The 24,447-nt window shown below is 40.3% G+C and overlaps 2 protein-coding genes across 8 annotated transcripts in view; one reads left to right on the top strand and one right to left on the bottom strand.

The window, feature by feature from the left end:
* The window catches only part of LOC114876882 (protein split ends-like), a 36,989-nt gene that overhangs the window by 2,849 nt on the left and 9,693 nt on the right, over window positions 1-24,447 (bottom strand). For 4 of the 7 annotated variants that reach the window (XM_046285384.1, XM_046285386.1, XM_046285383.1 and 1 more), the window contains 13 exons: window positions 23,995-24,295; window positions 19,212-19,836; window positions 17,540-17,998; window positions 17,078-17,380; window positions 16,550-16,969; window positions 16,107-16,463; window positions 15,547-16,031; window positions 14,279-14,505; window positions 3,646-3,963; window positions 3,190-3,566; window positions 2,775-3,047; window positions 2,047-2,503; window positions 72-1,972 (listed from right to left, as the gene is read on the bottom strand). In XM_046285384.1, coding sequence (XP_046141340.1) covers window positions 72-1,972; window positions 2,047-2,503; window positions 2,775-3,047; window positions 3,190-3,566; window positions 3,646-3,963; window positions 14,279-14,505; window positions 15,547-16,031; window positions 16,107-16,463; window positions 16,550-16,969; window positions 17,078-17,380; window positions 17,540-17,998; window positions 19,212-19,836; window positions 23,995-24,275 — 6,483 coding nt within the window. In that variant the 5' untranslated portion in view covers window positions 24,276-24,295. Of the gene's footprint in view, window positions 1-71; window positions 1,973-2,046; window positions 2,504-2,774; window positions 3,048-3,189; window positions 3,567-3,645; window positions 3,964-14,278; window positions 14,506-15,546; window positions 16,032-16,106; window positions 16,464-16,549; window positions 16,970-17,077; window positions 17,387-17,539; window positions 17,999-19,211; window positions 19,837-23,110; window positions 23,965-23,994; window positions 24,296-24,447 lie in introns of those variants that run through there. The other 3 variants (XM_046285387.1, XM_046285388.1, XM_046285389.1) reach the window with 3 other exon arrangements.
* LOC114877092 (mucin-5AC) lies at window positions 10,724-13,479 on the top strand. Its single transcript, XM_029189238.2, has 3 exons — window positions 10,724-11,271; window positions 11,833-12,280; window positions 12,444-13,479. Exons 1-3 carry the CDS (start codon window positions 10,953-10,955, stop codon window positions 13,477-13,479), a joined length of 1,803 nt encoding a protein of 600 aa, XP_029045071.2. The 5' UTR covers window positions 10,724-10,952.

The following is a 24,447-nucleotide window of genomic DNA, read 5'->3' as shown; positions in this document are numbered from 1 at the left end:
CATCTACTTACATGAATGTCCGACGAATGAATAACAGAATAAGAAGAGTATTTTGAGGAACTTGAACATACCTGGAAAAGACGATCACCAGGTCGTGGTGGCTGAGAATTTCCACCAGTATTCTCGACACTCTGATTAATTTGATGCGTTATAATAGCATCTATCAAGCTGGCAGCGGTTAAAGTAGACGCAGATTCATTTTGCTGTTGACCGGAGGACTGACTTTGTCTAGAGGATGATTGTTGTTGTTGTTGTTGTTGCTGCTGCTGCTGTTGCGATTGTTGGGGCTGTTGCAGTCTGGACTGAGTGAATCCACTACTTATTAGCCTGCTATCCCTATCCAGTTGCTGTTGATCTCTGTACAATTGAACCATGTGTCTTCTTTCAGCCTCCATTCTTTGTTGTTGAATGTGCTGTTGAAGGTGTTGCTGTTGTTGCTGCTGCTGTTGCTGTTGCAAGTGCGCCAGGTCTCTTTCTCTTTGCTGCTGAACAGCTAAACGATGCTCCTGATGTTCCTTTTCACGTTGAGCAGCAGCCACTGCCATCTGCTGATGAATCTCTTTTTCTCTCTGTTGATGGACGGTAAGACGATGGTCAGCATGTTGGTTATCCTTTTCTCTTTGCTGAGCCATTCTATGATCTTGCTGCAGAATCTCTTTCTCACGTTGCAATCTATATTCTTCCTTTTCTCGCAAGTGAACCAGATCCCGTTCTCTTTCTCTGTCTCGCTGATGATGGTGAGCCACAGCCATTCTGTGATCCTGATGTATGGCTAAACGATGCTTATCTCCGTAACGATCGGCCAACAGTCTGTCCGCCATTGTCTTACCAAGGCCCTCGTGACTACTGCTTCCAGAGGCAGGATGACTGTGCGGATGGGGAACTGGAAGACTCGGTTGTTGCACAGCGACGTCCACTAAACTGGAAAATGCTTCCAGTCCCGGTGGCGGAGGTGGATAATGTATCTGTTTCTGTGGATTATGCCTCTGTATGACCCCTTGCCGGGGTTGGGTATGCGTCTGGGGCGGAGGAGTGCTCGTGTAATACAACGTCGACGGCACCTCGTTCTTACTGCTACTTTCAGATGTAACGCCGCTTCTACTACGCGCATGCATTTGTTGACTGGTTATATAATCGTTTATGATAATCTGTCTCGAGGACAGCTGCTGTTCCATCGTGTAACTAGGCGGTGGTCGGCCCGAATAAGAATTGTACTGGTTGCTATGCGTCACTACCACTGCCGCTGTTCCTGCCTGACTTTGTCCTTGTCCAGGAATGTTACCCGTCGTCACAGGCGAAGGTCTGATAGTTCTGTGATAATCGTACATCGGCGCACGTTTGTCCACCGCGAAAGGATGTACCGGGGTACCTTGAGTAATGGATCCCGTCTCCTTAGGTCCTTGATTGCTGGGAGCATTAACAGCGCTAGGACCGCTCGTTACGCTCGGGGTGCCAGCGACACTGCCAGGATTTCCTGGAGGTGTCATCTGTCTGAGAAGACCCTCGTAACGCGCGCTAGAAACAGGTGTACCGTGCGTGATTGAGCCGCTCTTATGACCCGTCGTTCCCATAGCACCTAATTTCGGAGACAACTTAGGATGCGGTGGAGGTACGGCAACTTTATTCATCTTAGGCGTTAGAGGTGCTTGAGGACGTGGCGAAGACGCGTAAACCAGAGGACTCTTCGCGCCACGTCCTTGTTCAGGATGAGAATGAGGATGGTAGTAAGCACCAGGGGGAGGTTCTGGCCGATAAAGAGTAACCGTCGGTGGCTTGTGAAGCGTCTGTAAGGAATGATTGTATTCTTGTTGTCGTGGCTTTTTGATACTCAAGTCGAGCGTTCCTTCGGTCTCCCGAAGCGCTTGTTGCACTTGCATTACAACTAATCCCTCTTTCGGAAGAATATCCGAGGTTGAAGATTGGCTGCTCGATGGAGCGGGTACACAGGGAGTAATTGTTGCTTGTATTTGACCTAATGAAATAATTTTCGTACAATTCTCGTATCTTCTGCTTGAAATCATCAGAAATAATTGATTATAAACTTACCAATTTGCTGAGGACTAGGAGCAGAACGATGACCATGATGGGGACCAGATACCACTGACAAAGTCGCCAAATTCGAGTCCCTTGGCATACTAGTATTCGCCATAGTGGACGACGGTTTATATTCTCGTACAAAAGTAATGTCGTTCCGATGATCTGTCCTCAATATACTAGATATCGTTGGTGTTCCAGAGTTCACTGGTACCGACGATCCGCCAGTACCAGCTGGACTATTAGGATTGCGTTTTAATTGCATTTCAATCACGCCAAGCATCAGATCTTTAACGGTTAAAGGATTAGAGTTGCTCGTTGTTGAAGGTGGCGAATGAGAAGGTGGCGGAACCTGTTGATGTGACTGTTGGTGTTGTTGCAATGGCGTACCGTTGCTGGGAGTTGTCAGGGTGACGACGACGCTACTATTCTCTAAATCAGTACTTCCCTGACCTTCGTCCGCCGTCTCCTGAAACAATCAGCGAACCTCTATCAGACGGCCCTATCAAGATGTAAAGTTCTTTCGCATTTACCAACTAGAAAATAATAAAAAAAATATAAATACATCCATTTTTAATACGTTCAATGTTACACAACGTTGTGCATAAAATTACATATTTGATTGTTAGATCTTTTTAACGAAATGGCATAGAACGTATTAAAACATCTGTTTCATACATGTTCTATTCATATTTTACACATCTTATCCGATTGAAAATTGACTAAACAGTTGGTCTTACCGTGGCAGAACTATCATAATCTTCTCTAGTGCCAGCTGAAGCAGCGTTGCTACCTCCACTGGTGGAAGACTGTTGTGATGAACTTATGCTCACCGGTGGAACTAAAGATACTACAGCGATATCCGCTAATTTATCGCCAAGCTTTTGATCTGTTGATCGTGAAAATGGCATAGGTAAATTAGCGGATGCAGAAGCACCTGGTGTCCCTGGTGTACCACTTGGCATATTGTTAGCTGGACTACCTGCACTGGCTGTGTCGCTTGAGTCATGAACCTATAGATAAAAAAAACATACACATTACTTAGGATACAATTATTATCAACTAATTATCAGTTCATCGATGTCCACCACAATATCCACTTATATTGAAAGCTTGAACAATCAGTTAATCGTTCAAAGATCATCAAAAACATACCGCCAGCTCGTCACAGCTACTCGTACTGCTGCCACTTTCTTCTTCATCCGTTAAACAAGGTCTTCTCTCCTCGCCTAAAGATTGATAATATTCTGCAACCACCTGATCCAAGCTTAGCTTCTTCCGATAAGCGAAGTAGTAGTTTTTACACTGGTGATTCGTCTTCCCAGGTATTTGTTCGGCCACTTTCACCCAATTGGTACCGTGTTCTCGAAGAGCTCTTCTCAGTTGCTCCAACTCCTCGTCCGTCCATTGTCGAGCCAAAGAATCGGCCGTGTCTTCGGGCACTTCGGTACCTCCGGTTAGGTGAGGTGCCAATCGCCGGGATATTCGATTGAAGCAGGCTGAACAACATTTTGTCGCGTTGTTTGGAATCTCTGGAAGAATTAATCAGAAATAATATTCTTCTATTACCGGGATCACACTGGTGAACCCTATGATTATGCGTGTACTTACGAAATTCCTGTATAATAGGATCGCGAACTTCAGCTGGTAAATCAAACCATTTCGCGGGCAGTGCTCGCAACCTCTTCACCTTTGTTTTCGAGCTGGTGTTATTCAAATTTGGACATCCTAGCAGCGGACACGCTGTGTATCGTCCTCTCACAGCTTTGCACCTACAGGTATTGCAGACTCGTGCACCAGGTGCCACTTGATCCTCTCGCAAGCCGTACTGAGACGCTTGCCTCGGTGGCAACGCTCTACTCTGCGTGTTTCCCTCGACGATGTTCTGGCAAACTGCGCAAGCATGAGGACCGATCTGCCTACCGCTTTCTGTAACAATGCAAATGAATTTTGTTTACAGGAATCATAGCTAATCTTAGCCGACGTGTCTCCAGATTTCTATGAATGAATTAAACATAAGTGATCCTCGATGACACGAGAATTTCACCATTTCCTTCGTTATAAACTCGAGCAAACACGGAAGAATAATCGTGGCAGGTTGTCGGCGAACGAACTCGAGTGAAAACACGAGCGCCATTCGTTTGTATGGGGAGAGTCAAGGGAGAGAGAGAAAAGATAGAACTGGAATGGTGGTGAAACGAAGAGAAGGAGGCAGAGGAAACTGAGCGAGAAACAGAATAATTACCGAGACTTTGCTGGTTAACTAATTAAGGGTAGCCAATGAAAAAGTTCTCTCGCCCGCAGTCGCAAACATTGGCGTAGAGGTAAGAGGAGACACGGTTGGATCTCGCTTTGCTGGTTTTACCGCAACGGTGTTCCGGGTGAAAAATTTAACTTTATTCTCCTGACCATTATCGCGAGTCGTGAGCTGATTTGCTAAGTAACCCAGCCATTCAAAAACCAGTCAATTATTTAATTATATAAAATAAAAAAGATCATGGAAAGCGTCATATGTATGTGAACAGAAGAAGATAGTAATATGTGACTTTAGGATGATGGTTAGAGATTTAACAATTGTTTCACACATTCCCATATTGAAGTTGGACGAACGTGCAACAATCGTGTAGCAATCTCCGGAGACCTGTCACACGCTGTACTCGTACCTTTCGAAACGTGGAGAAAATTACTGTTGACGCAGGACTGCTGATGTTATATTGGTCGCGTTATAACAAGAAGGGTGATGGGCTATCGCGGGAACGAGAGGAAGAATTGTCTACCGAACAATCGTACAAACGCCATACGAGAGGAATATATTCGCGACACTGATTGGCAGTTATTCCCTTGGTGGTGGAGGAATAGCTTCTCATAATTCAATCGTTCCACAGCATCCTCTAATTTTATGGAACCTGGATAGAATTGATCGGATAATTGCTTGGATTACTTGTTAAAAGTACGACATTTTTAATTAACGCGATTGCGATTCATTTTTATTATCGAACGATTTTATCTAAATTAATTGCTTCAATCGGTGCTTCTGATAACAGATTCAATCTATACATGCTTTCGGGCGTAGACACAATTGGATATTAAAAAATATATATTGTATATTTCTAATAAATGAAACTATTTTTTTTTTTCTATTCACTAAACATTCAAGGCTGCATAATAAAGGCTACGATCGGAAAGATGTCACGGAAGCTGGTTCAAACGACACCAAAAGGGAAGAAAAAAAGGAAAGGGTAAGGGAAGCATTACCCACGTGCTAATTAAGCTAACTCGAAACGGGCCAACGACAAGGAGTACACCTTGAATATTTCACAAAGGGTATCGCGAGAGAACTCGTCTTGTACATCTTTCCCTCTTTCTCTCCACCTCGTTTAACTGGCTTCACCTCCTCCCACGCGTATAATTCCTCGTTTCTCTTTATACGCTCGAATGGTTTTCATTCAAAATTCTTATCTGTATTTTCATTGGTGGATGATGCTTGTTGTGCGATCGATCAATTATTTAATTAATCATTAATTCGATGGCTTAAAATAATTTTAATTACCACGACGATAATATATCATGTAACAAATTTTACATCGCAATTAATGATCATTACTTTTTCAACACCCTATACGTGCCGAGACCCCGTGTTAATTAAATATTCTCTTTGATTTCGACCGTCTATGTGTATATACGTAAACACAAAGAAAGCCTGATCATTTGTTATGAGCCGGGAATTAAGGGCAGGAAGGAAATTCGATTAACGCAGCTTAAATAAATATCCAATTTAAAATAGCAACCATTAACGGTAGAACAATATAAAATGAATGATTCCCTCTTAAATGTAAATCATTTCATATTTTATTTTCAAAAAACATTAAACTTAGAAAAATTGTCTTCTACCTGTGCTGCCTAGGGAACCCTAGACTGTTATGCTGGTTCTTTTTTCTCTTTGACAATTTTCCTGCAAACATTTCCTATAAAAATTTACACCTGATGGTTCTTATAGTGACTTTTCGTGTCTAAAGGATTAAAATTCATTGTCAGGATGTGTTATTACCAGAAACATTTGAATTGTGTACTTTTTAAACGGTGTGTTCGACGAGCAGATTCATCTCGCGAACAAGATACGAAAATTAAAACGAATAACCGAAAGGGGGTTCTCTCCTCCCTTTTGCGCCAGCGTTTCGCTCGAAGCATCGAGACGAAGCGTTTTTCTATTTACTTATTTATGAGATTACAGAACGGTCGGTCCGACAAAAATGATTAAATGTAAATATGTGGTTTTTTTTCTTCTTTTTTTTTTATTCGTGCTTCAGCTTCGATTCATGCAGAGACAAGGAACCCGTGAACAAAACGGCAGATTGATCGTGTTCTATTCACAATTTTATCTTCAATTTTCTTTGCCATTTTTTTCACTTTCGCATAATTATTTTAATTGTAATTAAACTTCCATCTTTGCTTTTTTAAAAGGTCAGGCACAGAAGTTTATAAAAAATTATACGTTATACCTATACATTAGATATTTTGTTAAACCTTCCTGATATGTGTATTATTTTATTAAACGTATATTTTCATCGATGCAAACGATACCCTGGGGGACTGAGTTTAATCTTCTTTTTATTTCCATTTAACTTCGTTTTTCATTAGCTAAATGTTAGCCAATGAACGTGGAATATGGTATAATCAACTGGATTGTAGTCGAACAATAAAAGTCAATGAATTATTTTATTCGTTAAGCGAATAAAATCTTCGAATTGGAAGCTACACCCGTAACAAATTTGTCTGTAAACACGAAGCTTAAAATAATTTGATTATCGTATTTGGTTACCCGTGTTCAGTGCAGCAAATTTTAATAATGTACAAATGTATAAAGAATAATGATAGAAAAGGTTCAATTTTGGTATTCGACGAGAAATTTTTATCATTTTTCTTTCTACAAATTTTAAATTTTAAGTATAAGTAGAAGACTGAAATTGATCAGACTCAATTATTAGAAAAATTTATTATTTCCCGATAGACTTATTTATTTTATTCTATCAGCAAACTGATTCCACCCTTCTCACGACGACAAATGGGTATGAGGTGGAGCAAATAGAGGATGGTTGTAATGGTGCACTGGAATACGGATTGAACCGGGTTTGAACGGTGATCTAGCCGTGTAAACAATGTCTGTTAATCGAAAAGGAGGGAGGTTCGAGGGAGATGTAATGGTATCAACGATCAAATGACTACTCATTGTCACGGGACGAGGGGGGGGAAATTTATCTTTGCAATCAATCATTTCAAAGAATGCTTGAAACAATTACTTTTATAGTACAATATTCATTGCATTATATTTTCTAAACTGATCGATCGATTTTGCTTCTTATACGCAATACATAATTACTGTAAAAAGTTCTCCACATGGAGAACATTCTTTTATTCTTACTCTCTTTTTTTCAAACACATTCGACCCTATTCACAATTGAAACTCCCAGGGTAGCCTGTACACTTACAGGCGTGCAGCAAGTAGATCATGCACAAAGGTATATATTAAAGCTCACGCGATGTGTACCCGTACGTGGATAATCCATTATTTGCAGAACGAAAACGCAGTCATGGCTCGCGTCGAAATTCAACCGGGCCTCCTACCGTCTAATGCACACAGGAACGCGAGGGTTGTTGCAGGTAAAGGCATTAATTGGGATTAAGTAAATCAAGACGCTAATTAGCTCGCACGAAGAGCGCGCGCGCGGCCTTTCGGCCCGACGATGAGCCATCCACCCCTTCACCACCCACACCCATCCCCTCCTCGTACCATCAAAATGTTAACCCATCCCCCTGTTATACCCCAGACCGTCGTCGACGCGTTCAACTCTAACCGTAACCGTGTAACGAGCACCGTTTCCACCAGCATTTAATTTTCCTACCCATTTGCTATGGCTACTACGATTACAGACACGGATAACGTACCCTGTCCATTTATTTATGCAACATCATTAGCGACGCCACTTCAACCACGTTCAAAAGACAGACACGTTTACACTGAGCCTATTGGGCGACAGATTAGCTTTGAAAAGGGTGATCCGTTCCATACTCACTTTCAATCGGTTATCAGAATTTCGTGCGTACTTTTTGTCATTTATTCGATCAACGATCAATGTTGTTTCACGTGAATTTCGTTCTTTTCGAATGACTCGGTATTGACGAACCATGGTACCATCATCGATAGAATAATAATTGTCAATCAAATGAAAAATCGTTATCAATTCACACTCGATATCGATCATTAAATTACATTTTTTATTATAATGTAATCATAGTCTAACGGGATCAAATGGTTTCATGAATTTCATCAGAATCTTAGCGGCGGTAAGTTTGATGAATTTGCCGATATTACTCGGCAACCGATTTAAATTAGAGGAAGAAGGGTAGATAGCACCGTATGGGTCGATGAAACGCAAAGAAAGAATAAGTGAATTTCTGAGCAGGTGAGTATTTATTTCATTACAAGCGAGAGAGAAAGAGAGAGGAAACGAAACCGCAGAGAGCCCGTACGGATCCTGGTAATATCGCGAAAAGTGTTTGCTCAGCTTGTCTCGACCGAGCTCGGAGCATTAAACCGCGGGCGTTCTTTCGTCTCCCCGGGATCCAGGGAACGATACCGACCTCTTCAATGTGTACATTTCTACTCCCGATTATACGTAGCAAGCCCGAAGGGCTATTTCCTTTCCTTTCCACCGCAGTAAATTTCGATTTTGCCGATTGAAAACTCCGATCACCGCATCTAACGTGACAATTTTCATTAATAAACGAATTCATTACCAAAACGCAAATTCTAGAAGTATATTTTAGATCGATAAGTAAAGATTTTATAAAAGATGTCAAGTTCATAAACTGGAATAATTGTCTGATTATACTTTTCTAAAAATAAATAGAAGAGAATGGAAAAGCTGATATAATAGATGGAGATTGGAGGATCCAATCGGTACTATATCTGGCTAATCGTCGCTGTTATTGCCAACAACGACGGCAATGATACTAATAGCTATGCAAACGACGATTATGGTAGTAGTTGTTGCTTTTCGATTGCGATGCAAAGGGATAAAGGGGCCGAATGGAAGAGGAAACGAAGGGATAGGGGAGGCAACCGGGTTCTGTTAACTCCGGTTTGAAGCTTCGCTCTCTTGGGAAATGTGCGTAATCGCTATGTCCCATTCTAAATTGGTGGCGACGCATTCTTGCTCGGAACCGCGTTCGTTTCGTGGCATCCATGACCCACGATTAACTTGAACAACCGACTCCATTATTTATCTCAATTCTTTCCACTCATCGTTGAAATTTACCTTTCGTCGCGGCTAATATCCCGCATTGATTAGCATTAATTACCAGTAACCCCCCCAAATGAAAGGATTCAATTATTTTTCTTACGTTTAATATTTATTTCATATTATTGTCCTCGATCGAATACTTTTTGCCGGAAGCAGTATTCGTGAAAGGAAGGGGTTACCAGGTGGACGGTTTGGTACATAGGTTATGGTCTCTACTATGGAAAGAGAAGGAAGGAGTAAGATAGTGGGCTCATTGATAGAAGGGTAGCCGAGGGTCGAAAAGCGAAGAGAGCGAGCAAACGAGCGACCTGCACGTATACGGGCCACCAGGCGGAATAAAGTGGAATTCAGCGCAACCTGAATTATAAACGATATTATGCAAACACCGTGGAGAAAGAGTACTCGTACCGCGAGTTAATTTGATGAAAAACATCAGAGAGCAGGGAGACCGAGGAGAACAGGAGGGCTTGAAGAGCGAGAGGGGGACAGGCAAAAGACGCATCCCGAAAAGACCGTTCTCGAGGTGAACACGAGCCTCTTCATCCACGGTCGGCTTTTGCACCTGAAGACACTCTAATCACCCAGAGGTCCACCGAACCAAACTTTCTTCTTTTCCTTTTCTTTTTTTCCCTCCTGCGACATTAACATTGATTTCGCTTGATTATTCTAATAATGCAGCGTACCAATCTAACGCTAATCTATCAGATTGCTTTAAATCAAACAATAGGAACAAAATCAGAATTGTGTATTTAACGCTAGCAATTCACAGTTCCCTTTTTTAAATGAACAGATGAGACAGTAGCGTGATTAAATTGATTAACCGTGATTAAGCGTAATTGATACACAAACGAATTATTGACAAATCTGTCGCGTTCGTGAAATTCGATGTATTTAGTAGTTAAATAATTTAATTAAATCATTAACGATCAGCTTCCCTTTTGTCCATCGATCAAGGAACAAGAGCAATGAACGAAAAAGAAAAAATTGCCACGGATAAATCTGAATATTTTTGCCAACAACGTATAAAAACTTTTTTTCCTATCGTTTCATTTTTTCCCATCGATGCAAATAGAATAGATAGCCGCGAATGCAACTCGGGTAAAGGAAAGAATAACTGGAGGGGTGGTTACGCGCGGAAGACGAAGAAAGCGACGGCTACAATCCTCTACACGGTAAACATACCAGGCGCACGTGCAGCCCTGCCGTAATTGAGCTAGCACCACCAATCTGCACTCGTTGGGGGCGGTTCTTCGTTGGTCGGGGGTTGGAGTATGCTGCACAGGGACTGGCTGATATCAGCCGTCTGGAGGAGGAAAGTAAAGGGTGGTAGATGTACCGTTGGAAAAAGCTTGTGCCTGGTGATAACCGGCGGTGGTGAGAACGTAGACGAAAGGCCAGAACCGTCCTCCTGGCGTTCAAATCACGAGCAATCGCGACGCTCGATGGTCAGCCGATTAGAAATGGTACCAATGGTGATTGGTATCTAAATTCCTACCAATTTCAACGTGTTGTGCTGATTCGTTTAGTGAAAGGATATCGTTTAGTGAGGACTTTTCTGTGAACACGTGTCTAACGATGCAAAAACGTAGAAACTAGAGAATAGATCTCTTTCGGACGATGTACAGTTTATACAGAGCTTGGTTCGGCGACAGCGTTAACGCGGACAATTACTCGCGAATTCAGGAGACTCTGTCACCACCAGACACGGTGGTCAGGGTTGGCAATGAAGGAGAACATCAGTTCATCGCTCATAAAGGCGTTCTGGCCGCGCATAGTGGTTATTTGAAAGCATTGTTAACTAATGCTACTAATACACCTAGCACCGTTGCTAGCTCCTGTTCGAATTTACCAGCGACCGCCATCGCGGTCACCGCCACCAATCTTTCGGAACAATCTATGCGACAACCGGTCACCTCTGTGTCCGTTTCGTCCATTGGTAAATATTCTTTGGTTATCTGTAGGTGAGATATTTGGACTTCGTTTGGTCTAATCATAAAACTTCGCAGTTTTATTATCGTGACACCATTTAATTCTTTCAAGATTACCGAGTGTATTTTTGTTCCAAGTATTATTGGGATACCTGTCATTTCAACCGTGATAAAAAAAAGAATGTTTTGATTTTATTCTTAAAATAAATATTAAAAGACGTACTGAAATGTAATTGATTAAGAATCAATGAATCAAAATATATAACTGAGTGTTTACTTCAAAATCCGTATTAGTTTTTGTGAACATAACAAGCAATTTGTTAATGAGAAATGAATCAGTGTAAAAACCTTCATAGTGTAATTGTTATTCCTACAGAAAAACAAAAAACATATTTTTCACATTATTTCACCACTCACTGTAATTGATTTTATGATTCTAACAATGAAACTAGAAAATAATTCAATGCTAGCTACTACACACAGTCGCTAGAAATTCGTTAGAAATAGTTTATCGCATTCACTCTTCAACTATTTGGCCATATTTATTCTTACGATAGGAATATTTTCAGGAGGGGAAGCTTTCGCACCATTATTGAACTACATGTACACAGGCCGATTGGAAGTGACCTTAGACAACGTGTACAGTGTATTGTTAGCGACCCATTTATTGCACATGCCAGGAGCGTTGGAACAATGTCGAGCAGCGTTGCTCAGACTGAGGGCTCCACCGCCTCTACCGACGCCGATGTTGGTGCCAACAGGGCCTACATCGACGTTGACATCGACGTCCATGTCGACGTCGACAGGCTCTGGGAACATATTAAGGCCGATACCTAACAGGCTGATGATAGATCCTAGCATGTGCTGGCCACCAGCTACACCGTTGTATCCGCCAACCGCACCCGCACCCGCGGGCATACCGCATATGCCTCAATTACAACCATCAGTACTGATGCAATCAACTGTTCCCATCACGGTGGTGCCCACATCCAGTGTGCAAGAAACACAAAGCTATAGGTTTGTTTGCTAAGGTTCTCCATGACCTGGTTTGATTGTAATCAGCTTGGTACCAAATACCAAGAAAACAAAATCCATGAAAAAAGAAAGAGTGTTCCTTCCATCTTGCCTACCTAACTCCATAAGATAAGCGAATAATACCGTCCCGTCTTTTTGAACACAGGGAAGTACCATCGCCAAAGTCCTCTCTGTTCCAAATGGAGCGGAACCGTGGATTGAGGATGGACAACCGAGCAAAATCCCCAGAAACTACAACGTCTACCTCCCTGCCACTCGTGGCAGCAGCCGCAGCTGCGTTCACCGCGTTCACCACATCGAACGCGGCTACTTCTACAAGGACATCGTCACCGTCGCAGTCAATCTCGCCGACACTGTCCTCGGAATCTCAATCCCCGCTGCCGGCTTGCCAGAGCAAGACGTCGGAGCAGAGGCAAATTAAAGAGGAGACCGAGTATGAACAGAGGAATTCGAATGGGAGGCAGACGCAAAGTCGGTCATCGCCGGTCACTTCTGTGGAGGAGACCAGTTCCACTCGAGACAGAAGCGTGGAATCTGGTGAAAACGATCGGCAAAGATCGTCCAGAAGAAGAGGACGAGGATCGACCAGCAGAAACGATGGTTCCTCCAGTGGAGTGCTGTCGGTCGTCTACGACGTCGCCTGCTGCGACGGTCCAGTGAAATTCCATCGCGTGTTGAACAAAAATTACTCGTCTTCGGCATCTAATCCCGCGCTACAGCCTCGTTTACAGAGATCCTGCTTCGAACCGGAAAACGTTTCCACGGAGAACGACGAGAACGGAGGACCTGTAGAGGTCAGACCTTGCGACCCGATTAGATCCGACATCGATACCGCGAACACTAGCGGAAGCTACACTTGCGGATACTGCAGACACACCTTCAAGTCCCAGTATTGTTATAGGAAACACACGAAGAGACACTTGCTACCCACCAGGGTGAACGAAACGGTGGTCAACAGACCCAGGCAAGACACTGCGCGTAGCAGAAGGGAAGTGAGGCTGCTTGATTTGAACGTTCAGTACTATCCTTGCAAGATCTGTGGCTGTAAGTTCCCTAGCTACTATTTCGTACACAAGCATCGGAAGTTGTGTCATGCGAACGCGGAGGAGAGGCCTCAAGAGGAAGCCAGCACTGCTGCGGAGGATTTGGCGTCGACCACCTCCAGCAACGAGAGACAGTGAAAGAAGGCAGGTTAAATAATATAATATCGTTATGTTAATAGATTATAAAAGAGGAAAAATTAATTTTTCTTTTTCATATTGTTTCAGTGGTGTTTGAAGATGAAGAGATCCATAGGAATGTTTAAAGTGATCAAAATCCTGCTTAATACACCTTTGGATTAGAACAAGAATCTTCTTGACAACGGGAAAAAATTAAAGATTCATTCAATAGTTTAATCAATGAATTACTTGGAAATTATGAAGTTACTGTAAAATTGAAATAATTAAAGAAGTGTAATTACAAAAAAAAAAAAGAGTTTTTCTAATTGTAGCTTACCACCCTAATTATGGAAAAAATTAAAGATTTATTCAATAGTTTAATCGGTGAATTATTTGCCGAATATATCCGAAGTTTATTTACAATAGTTTGGATTTTATTCTGAAATTCATAATTTATTCTTGATTTCTATTATATTATTAGTATTCTGTTAGTTTTACCTACATTTGAGCAAAATCAGGATTTTCAATTTTAGTGAAAAATAAGCCAAGCTAAGAAAAGAAATATGTAGACGAGTTTGACCATGATTTTAATTAACATTCAAATGATTAAGTAAAATTATTAACTTTGAAATTTAAAGTGAATTCATTGTTACTGTTTCAAAAATAAAAATAGCTTATCTCGAAAATATGCAGAGATTAAATATTAGACCTTTCAGTTTATATTTAAATACAAATAGAGCGAGTTGGCATAGTTATAATAAAAATGAACAAGGCAAAGATTGCTAGAGCAAACGTGCGAGACAGATTTTGTCAGACTTACCGATGGTGTCTATGGATTGGGCTTCCTCGTCGCTGGTCTCCATAGGAGTGGCATGATTATCCTTTTTCTTCTCCTTGATCCGACTCGCATTTCCAACAGTTCCGGATCCGCCGCTGTTTGCTTCCCTGCAACCCGTTTTCTTTTTGTTAGAATCTTTCAAATCTGACTGTAATGTCGAAGCGTTTACGCTCAATGACGACGACGACGACGTGCTCTTTCCGTCGATTCTACAACACAACGAGCAAACAGAATGATCTGTTAGTTGCGTGAACCAAAACGGTTTGAGCTTCTTGTCGAAAACTATATTCTAAGTTTGTTTCTTCTAACAAAGAATGTAAATGGATGAAAAATTTACTTTAATATTTTTTCCCATATTTTCAGATGAATATTAATGTAATTATAAGAATGAATAAAACATTCTACATATTGTTTCTAAAATAAACGAAGAGAGGCAACGTCCCGATTTTCCCGTAGCTTGGAATCAGATTTTCAACGATCGACTCAATTTCGATGATGAATGCCTAGGTAAACATAATCCACTAACCAGTAACCATTGATTAGCATTACAATCTGCTAATAACTACCCTTGCCATCCCTCTCGAACCATCCCCCATTTTACCACAGCGTTCTATTTCTCCCCACCTTCCTGTCTTCCTCTACCCCCACCATCAGCCGCCATCAACCCTTCGTTCCACCAATTTCATTCTTTTATCTTCCCTGATACTTTTCACATAATAATTTTTTTTATAACTTTCATCTTCGTCGGTGATACTGAAATAATTATTATACAAGAAGAAAAAGTAGTCACCCTGATTGTAAGGTTCGATATTCTCGACTTTTAATTATCATTATTGTTATATTTCGATATAACAATTAATTTGGTGTCTTTTTCATTTTAATTAAAAATTTAATCATTCTAATTTCATTTTTTTTCTTTTTTAATTAAAAAGTTCAAGGGAAAATTGATTACAGTCTATATGAAATCAGAAGGGAGACTTTACCATCATGTGGTAAAGCTTACGAAAAGCTATTAACTGATGGTATAATGAAAGGAAAGACCAAATTTAATTCAGATAAAGAGCCAAAAAATCCAAGTTTAAGAAAAAACTTTCCCATTCAGGAAAGCAGTGTGATGGTTTAAAAGATTCGATTCTTTTTATTACTACTTTTCAATAAACGAAGTCTCAAAAATAGCCTTCTTTCTTAGCTGGTTCTTAACTAGTTTCCTCCTTATTTGTGTAAAAATAATGAAAGAACACAATACGTACATTACTTTGACGTCCTTGCCCGCCACTGTTTCCGAATTCAACCACTGTGGTTCTTCTTTTACTTCCACTTTGACGAGGTGCTGTTCTTTAGATTCCGATTTAGTTTCTTTATTTTCTTTGTTAGTTTCTCTATTGTCCTTCGCACTTGTCGTCGTCGAAGCCGACGACGTTGTAACACACGTGGTGATACATGGTACAGACGTCGTTGTAGCCGATGTCGTTGATGCTATTACAGACTCTGTACTTATACATATACTCGACGTAGGTGTACTTAACGCAGTGGCTGCAGTAGTAACTATCGTCGTTGGAGCTGGTGTAGACACACTCGACGTAGTTGTAGTCGTGGTAGTGGTTGTGGTCGTTGTCGCTGCCGAATTAGTTTGAGGATTCTCTTGGGTTTTTTGTTGCTGCTCACGTTGCAACCTTGTCGTAACACCCGTACTTAATATGTCTATAGGTCCAATACTAGGAGGGTTATTATTTGCCTGAAAAGAGAATAATAAATTTATAATATTGGAGGAATATGAATTAATTTGGTTCCAAATACAACGCGAACTTACTTTATGATTAGGATTATTCCGAGAGCTACGTGTTCGTTGCCGCGATTTTCGCAAGAGCTGCTTATAATTTTCTGCTTTTTTAGTGAGGTAGTAATGATGCACACAATCTGGAACGGACTTATGTTCTAAAGATTGAGCTATCGTTCCAAAGTTCTTAGGATGCTGCAAATATTTTTCCTTAAACAATTCATGCTCCACAGCACTCCATACGTTTATTAATTTTCGTTCGCTGTGAAGAGCTTCTAATTCTTCTGGCTGAAGAAGACCATTCCGATTTTGAAATGCAATTCTTCTTTGCTTTGTATCCAACAACAAAGGTGGTATCACCGCGTACGACCGCATCTTCTTATCTTCCATCTGTAAAAATCATTTTACAAGAAATCAATACAGTTATCATAGAAATAATTATGTAAGATAATAATAATGTAAGATGATAATTGTACCTCTTGCTCTTGAAGGCCGTCCATAATTTCCTCTAGATCAGCTTCACTTTTAATTCGAGCACCGACTCTATTAAAACGTTCTTTGTCTTCCCTTTGCTTCCGCAATTCTGGGAAAACCTTCTCGAAAAATTCACGATTCTTCGCTTCTTTCGATTTCCTTTTCTGCGTTGCTTCTAACCGCTCCACTTTACGATGCCACTCCTGTACCAAAATAGCGTACGTTTGTGACTGTTGTCGATGAAGAGATGCGCGTTCCGCATGTTCTCGTCGAAGCCTCGCTATAAGCCTTGCTCTCATACACGTCTGATGTTTTGTACGATTTTCCTGATATACACTTGTATCTGATGGCTGATTATACAAAGGTAGTTCCACTTTTGGACCCAGCCTTTCTAGGAGTCGATGAGCTTCTTCTGCTTTTCTCTATAATTAAAATTATATTATCATTATTTTTTCTTCAGGTAACATCCTTGATTTTGATAAGGAATTGTTTAGAATATAGCTTTAACCTTCTCCATTATCAGCCCTTACCCTATTTTCAGCATAAATTTTTTGTGCCAGAGACTGATGCTTTGGTTGCTGAGATTGTTCCTCAACCTGACGTTTGAGCCCGTTCGCTTCTAGAGGTTTATTCGCTGTTTCTTCTAATTCCTTTAACTTTTTCCTAAGTTTATTTATCTGTGACTCCCTTTTGGCAATCTCTCTGTCGACCTTGGCGATCTGTTGCAGCAGATCATCCTTGGTGCTTCTGAACTGCGCATCTTCCTGTGTATTCGGTTCCGGAAGTGTTGGTGAAATAGCTTCTGTTTGCGGCGTATACGCTCCTGTAGTCGGCTGCTCCTAGCAAACACTTTCCATATAATATCATCCTGAATTAATGTATCCCCTAATCTCTAATAAAACGCATCTAACGCATCTTCATAATTTAAAAAATAACATTAAAATCCCTTATTCATCCTACACTCTATATATAGCCGTATACATATTACCCACCCTAGTGTCTATCCTAAGTGGTTGCTGCAACTGCACCACGTGCTCTTGTTTTACACAGGGGTCGGCAGGTGACAAACTCTGACAGCGAGATTGCGATTGGGATTGTGATTGAACTTGGGTTGGTTGACCGAGGCGTATTTTTTTGAAGGGCGGCGCCTCCTGCAGGTTAGCCATCTCAACGGCCGTACGACTGCAATACTGATCCGGTTGGACGGGCATCAGGCCTATTCGTGAATTTCTTACACTGGACACGTGCTGATAGTCTGGCGCTGTTGGCGAAGGTGTCGGCGTCACCGAAGCAGGTGGTAAAAGAGATATCCTCGGTCTATCCCCCCTTCCGCCAGCCATCGCACTACCTATACCGCTATTCGCCGCATATTCGGCTGTAACTACTCCAACACCGACTCCAATCTGTGATAAAGGACTACTGCTCACGCTAATAGCGATCCTTTCGTTCACCTGAAACAAAAATAAGGAAAACCCGCTTCAATAAAAATTCATCCCCTCTATCAACTCTCTCTTTCATCTTACGTTCTTTTCGCACGCGTTTTATTCAATTTATCTTGCCTAACCTTCTCGGCGCGAACCTATTTCAAGAAAATCGATGACCCGGTTCAAGAGGGCAGACGGTATACTATCAATATACCTACAACACCGTCATACGTTCCTTGCACTCTTATTGTGTCTAAGCTCAGCCATTATTCTCTTTCCCTCTTTCTTTCGTCGCTTTCTACTATTCATCCAGCTTACACCATCTATGACCGTAATCTTACACACGCATACACATAAACAGATAACGTTTCGAACAAGTTCGAATCACTGATTTAAAGAGTTGTAAAATGAAAAAATAAATAAATAAAAACAAAATGTTGATTAAGTAAAGGTAGGAAGGGAGGAAGGAAATAGGCCGATTTATTATTTCAATAGTTTATTGAATAATGAAAGATGCTCGATGAGAAAAATCCAGTGTTATGTCACTGACCTCGTAAATACGTTACTATGCATTTTCTCCTACTAATAGATATCTTATAAAATTCCGTATGCACTGATAATTACGATCGTTCTATTAAACAAAAGAAAATCGAATTTTATAAAAACAAATATTAACTTAAGATTTCGTTTCAAAATAAGATAATATTTCATTGTGTAATTATTTGATCGACGATACCGGAACACGTGACTCTACGATAAAATTCAAAAGCATTCAAATAAAAAGACTTTCGCGTACGCTGATAAAAAAAAGAATCCATCTTAAAATTTATCGCGAGGTCTGGTTTGAAATTCGTGCCATGATTAATTCAAATCGACGCAATGTTTGTAACAAAGGAGATAGGTTATATTGTTAGTCAGAGGGGGGAAAAGGGGGAGGGCTTAATAGTGAGTGAAAGTCAAGGGCAGACTCGAGGTAATACATACATACACTAGTTTCGTGTATGTTTCGGTTCCAACATATTCAATCAGACACAGAAGATTATTCTGTTCAACACAAACTCCTTGATGTTTGTAAACATAACCAAAAACACCTATTAACCCCACTTTCTCGATTCACTTTCAATCTGATGCACAGTTTTAACGTACACGCACCTAGGAACGAGAAAATCGAGGGGGTTACATTTATCATGGGATTATCAGCTCGAACCATAATAAATGATTCGAAGATGAAAATACCTACATTGGTGGTGGCGCTGCGATATGCATCTCTCGCGGTATAAGCAGTTCCCGAAAGCGATGGTGGTGGCGTCTGACTAACTGTAGGTGGATTCGCAGGTGCGGCCGCAGGTGCTGGTACTGGAGTCGGTGCCGACGAAGCCGATGTGACCACCGTTGCTACAGCTGGCACCGACGCCGATGTTGGTGTCGGTGGATACGGATGAATATAACGTAAACCACCGGCCATGGGTACGGCAACGTAACCTCCTGGTGCGCCACTCACTGTACCACTGTTCCCGCCACTATTACTCCCTGCACCGGCGGCACTGTTACTGGTACCGCTGCTATTTCCACTTCCGGCTGCACCTACGTTCCCTACAGCACCACCAGCACCAGATCCAGCCCCAACGACTCCGGTTCCGCTGTTTGCGCCACTCGCGTTGCTAACACCAACACCGCCGCCACTACCGCCACCGCCACCGCCTCCGCCGATTGAAGGACCTCCAGCAGTTCCACTCCCAACTGTCCCCGCTGCTGCCGCCGCAGAAGATGCAGCTGCACCACCCTGGACATACGTAACTGCTGTTCCTACCGTTCTTGGAGACACCGGACTGCTGCTCTTGATGTTTACGTAATTCTGTGTTGGCCTGTAAACATTACAATTATCTGTTATAAATCTCAGTATTAACGTATTTGTTGTTGTTGTTTTTTTTTTCGTTTTTTTTTTCGTTTTTTTTTTGGGAGGGGGGAAATGTAATTCGTGAGTGCGAAGATTGCTGAGAAACAAATTTTCCGAGAAGAATACACGAGAAGTGCAAGTGCATTGTGCACACATCGCGTCTGACGATGAAATGTGTTAACGACTCGAATTTACTTGAACGTAAATTAACGCGAATATACGAAAGAATCATACACTTGGATGAAATTCTAAAATTCGCTCCAACTATGTTTCTTGATATTTTTGGTTCTTAGATCTTGGTATTTTTAATGTAACTTAAATACAAATGTAACTACAAATAGCATTTGTACTTTTAATATAAGTCCACGCAACCGTACTTTTCATTGAAATTTATTTATGTATTCATAATTTGGTCCATTGCGTATAAACATTCAAATATAAATAGTAATGAATCTTATAAATAAATTAGTATAGATATATTGAATACTACTGAACCTAACCAAGAAATGTACGGAGAATAGTTTTGAAAAATTTCTATGTAAAAATTTTGATTTGAATAAAAAATTAAATTTGATGATGGTTCAACTAACCAATCGTGTCATGCAGCAAAAATATGCTTCGCGTGAAATCTACCATTTAGTTATTGTATATACGTATACATATGTATGGCTGAATAGTAGATACACGACCTTTCGGCGGTAGTTTGTCACATGTGGCAAAATACGGCACGCATGCGTCGTAGGCTATAACGATATGCGGTGTCGCAGTATTCCACAGATCATGGTTCCGCGTGCCGGTGCATCGGTACCTATTCTGTGTAGAATGATTGCGCATGCGTTGAACATCACAAAGGGTGAATGTGCCTGTCTGCTTTCGTAAGGCGACGTTGCTAACGCGGCGTTGCCAGATTGCTAAAATACAAGGAGATTTACCGAGCGTTTCTGGCATTATTTGCTGGCGAATTATACCGAAGGATTAATCGGTGTTGGCTAGTATTTCATTTTTTAGCTCAGCTCATTTCATTTTATGTATTACTTCTGAAGAACAAAGAATACATATTTCTAAATTATACTAATTCATATGTACACATCCAAATTACCAAACTACATTCTTTTGTAAATTAATGTTTTTTTTTATTACATATAAGATATCGTACACGAATTAAGGTTAATATAAAAAACAGATCTTATGGTTAATGTAGGAAGCGCTAGCGTGCAATTCCGAATACAAGAACATTTTAGATTTACTTGGAAACATACTTTGGACTATATCCAAAAGGTACAAATAAATCATTTGGTGCTGATAGTACTGTTCTTTCGATGCTTTATTCAAAATGTTTAACATCACTGTTGGCATTAAAGATATTTAAATAAGGTAAAAAAAGATTGAGGTTAGAAACCTATAATCTGTAATATTTTAGAGTTTATACACATTCAGATTCCTTTTTAATAATGTTAGTGATTTTCAATTAACTTTTCTTAAGAAATATTATTAAGACGGTACTGAATCGAAGGATTAACAGAAAATGGACTCTGTGCGGTGAATACGAACACCGGCATACTTATTAATAGCATCGACCGTATGCTGTGGGATCTTACCGACAAATTATCAAACAATCGATTTTCTTGCATTTGAATCCGTAAACATAATTGTTTGGCCGCTTTATGAATTTCCCTAGACTATGAGTTCTCGATGATGTAACGGTCACTGACCCCCTCCTCCCACTTCTAAAATCTCCCTACCATGTATCACCTACTGTTTTTCCCTTTTATGAATGATGCGCATGCGATAGAACGTTATGTATAGAACAAAATACGCATTCGATGATGATAAATTTGGCACGTTTCTAAGGGTGAGAGTCAAACTGTTCATTAGAACGTATAAAATCACTTTGGAACTTCGAAACACTGATAAAAACATAATTATGTAAAGTTATAACAACTGTATTAATATTTGGCAGGATATTCAAATTTTCAAATTACTGAATCATAACATTTGCTATTTGAACAACATTCTTACAAAATCTATGATTTATTCAATAATTTTAAGCAAGGTACATTATTAGATAATTGAGTGTTATGCGCAGAAATGTACTTTTTTTGTTCTCGTCCAAAAGAGAACTGCAGGAAATAGAAATCAGCGTAGCCTTGAGCCCCTTCCATCAATTCTAGTTTTCTTTATCGCCTCCGTTAACGTCTCTAAGTCTTTCTTCACTTATTTACTCTCTCAGCAATATGTTCAAATACTTGCAGGTAGACACAAACTATGTATATTTTTCACAAAATTTATGTAACCAAATTTCTGAAAATCCGTAAATTTTACATAAATTCATAGTTAAACACGCACATACACACGAGCACTTTCATTCAAAGCTAAAAAGTTATGCATTTTCGCCATTACTGCCATCTTTTATTCCCCTCCGCTCGACCTACTGTTAGCTTTCTCTTTCCCCGTTCAAAGGTTTTTATACTTATTCTCATTTTTCACCAATTCAAACATGAATCAGCAATTCAACATTCATAAATGAATGTGAACTAAGCTTTGTAATCGAAATTATATCAGTTATAATTTACTTGTAAAGTTATATTATTTTAACAGAAAATTTAAATTAGGTATCACCTGAGCAACGAATTGCGTGAATCTTTTTTTTTTTTTTTTTTTTTAATTTTATACTATCCCCACTTTTTGTAATGTATTTACTTGACGATCGAATTTATAATCCGTGGTGTGTATATACATGTATATATATAACGACATTGTGTTCCTTCTCGCTGCTTGGTTCATTTGTGCAGTCTTCAAGTCGTACCTAACCTAACTATCTTTCCCGCGTTTTACACGTTATTTAATTTTATGTTTTGATCAGTGGGGTGGATATGATATTTTGAATTCCAGAAACGTGAATTAAGGTCTGTTAACAGAATTTCGTACAGTGGGTTGTAAAAAATCAAATTACATCGCGTAACGTTAAAAAATAAAAGTTTTGCATCAGAATAGAATGGTAAGTAACTATATAAATAATACTGTTTTATGATATTTTTTTCGTGTTTTTTTTTACATAGTTCCTTAAATAATCGTTAAGAATATATATATTGTTTACATAAGTACAAATAATCCTTTGTTACAAATATTGAGCACCCATGAAACACCAAAATTCATACATTCAAAAAGGATAATAAAAGGATTTGGTATATAAATGAAGAAGAAGAACGAACGACGCAACAGAAATAACTGAGTGGACTTACTTCATCATGCAAACGGACAATCTTGGAGTTTCAATGAAATCTTTCCTTTTCTGCATACATTCTCTATTCTCACATCTGGTATATCGTATTTAGAAAGAATCACAGTTTCACCTTAACATTTCCGTTAAAATACACTTCACAAATGTTCACATATATACTTGAATAAACTATTAATCTTAAATGTAAACCTTCGTGAGGTTAAAAATCAACGTTGCACGTTGACGTTTGAGGTTAGAATCGACAGGTAGCAGTAGTGGTAAAATTGGAAGCACGCATGCGCAGAACACCGTACGGTATATTACGTATCCAACTTCAATCTTGTCCGCGCCGCGTATTTCAAGTTTCGATAGTGCAAGCATGTACAGTTCATTGCAAACAAATATTTCTATAGTTTCTCAATCACCTAATTAGCTTAATCGATTAAAATATAACAAAATAATAATTATTTTATATGAATAAAACTATTATAAAGTACATACAAATTTTGTTTATTTAATGAACTTCTTTTCTGATAAACCATTGTCGCGGCAATCGAAAGAAGTTAACCAACAATTATCGCTAATTGTAAATATACCCATTCAACGTTAATCGTGGGTTATGCACAATCAACGTAGATAACGATGTGTAGTAAAGCTTGGAATTAAATGCGTCTATGTTCTAAGAAATCTGGAGACAATGTTCTAGGAAATATACCAATATAATGTTTGTTGATTAATCCCCCCAAAGATAGAAGAAGGTATAGCGAATTGTACCAGTATGATCCAGTACAAGGGGTCAAAATGACCCGGCATTTGGCGTGCGAAGGTTAATTATATCGTACCCGGCATAAAGCCGCGCAACGTGAGGCCATATCAACACACTCACACATACGTGTATGAACTTACCTGTGCAGCTGTACTGGAGTAGATCTCGCGGGTAAATGCTGGTTATGCGAGACCGGTGGTTGCGTCTGACCCCTGCCAGGGGTCGACGTTACGCCGACCAGTGAGTGGCCATGGGTCCCATGAGGATGACCGTGGGGGTGGGCGTGTGGGTGTGGAGGATGGGAGTGGGGGTGAGGATGATGATGGTGATGCAAATCTCCCCCCACTGGACCCACAGGGCCCACTGGACCCCCCACCCCCAGTCCGCTCACTACCTGGACTTGCTTGCCCACTGTCTCCATCACCCCTAGCGCATTGTGTACTGAAACAAGTCCCAGAAAAATTCCTTTGAAGTTTCACGTTCAAGTCTGCTTTTGGTTCGTGGTCGACGATTAACTTTCGCAAATATACCGATAGTTTGGGCGACGGACGATTCATCCGGATAAGGATTTTCAACCGACAAGGACAGACAAT

Source organism: Osmia bicornis, chromosome 4, assembly GCF_907164935.1.
Source record: "Osmia bicornis bicornis chromosome 4, iOsmBic2.1, whole genome shotgun sequence".
In the NCBI taxonomy this organism is placed as follows: domain Eukaryota; kingdom Metazoa; phylum Arthropoda; class Insecta; order Hymenoptera; family Megachilidae; genus Osmia; species Osmia bicornis.
Note: the sequence above shows the minus strand (reverse complement) of the source record. Positions and strands in the feature narration are given on the sequence as shown.

Bases quoted from the DNA above. Each gene is read 5' to 3' on its own strand.
- LOC114877092 (XM_029189238.2), top strand. From the start codon at position 10,953: ATGTACAGTTTATACAGAGCTTGGTTCGGCGACAGCGTTAACGCGGAC. The intron at 11,272-11,832 runs GTAAATATTCTT...GAATATTTTCAG, and splicing joins TGTGTCCGTTTCGTCCATTG to GAGGGGAAGCTTTCGCACCA. The intron at 12,281-12,443 runs GTTTGTTTGCTA...TTTTGAACACAG, and splicing joins CAAGAAACACAAAGCTATAG to GGAAGTACCATCGCCAAAGT.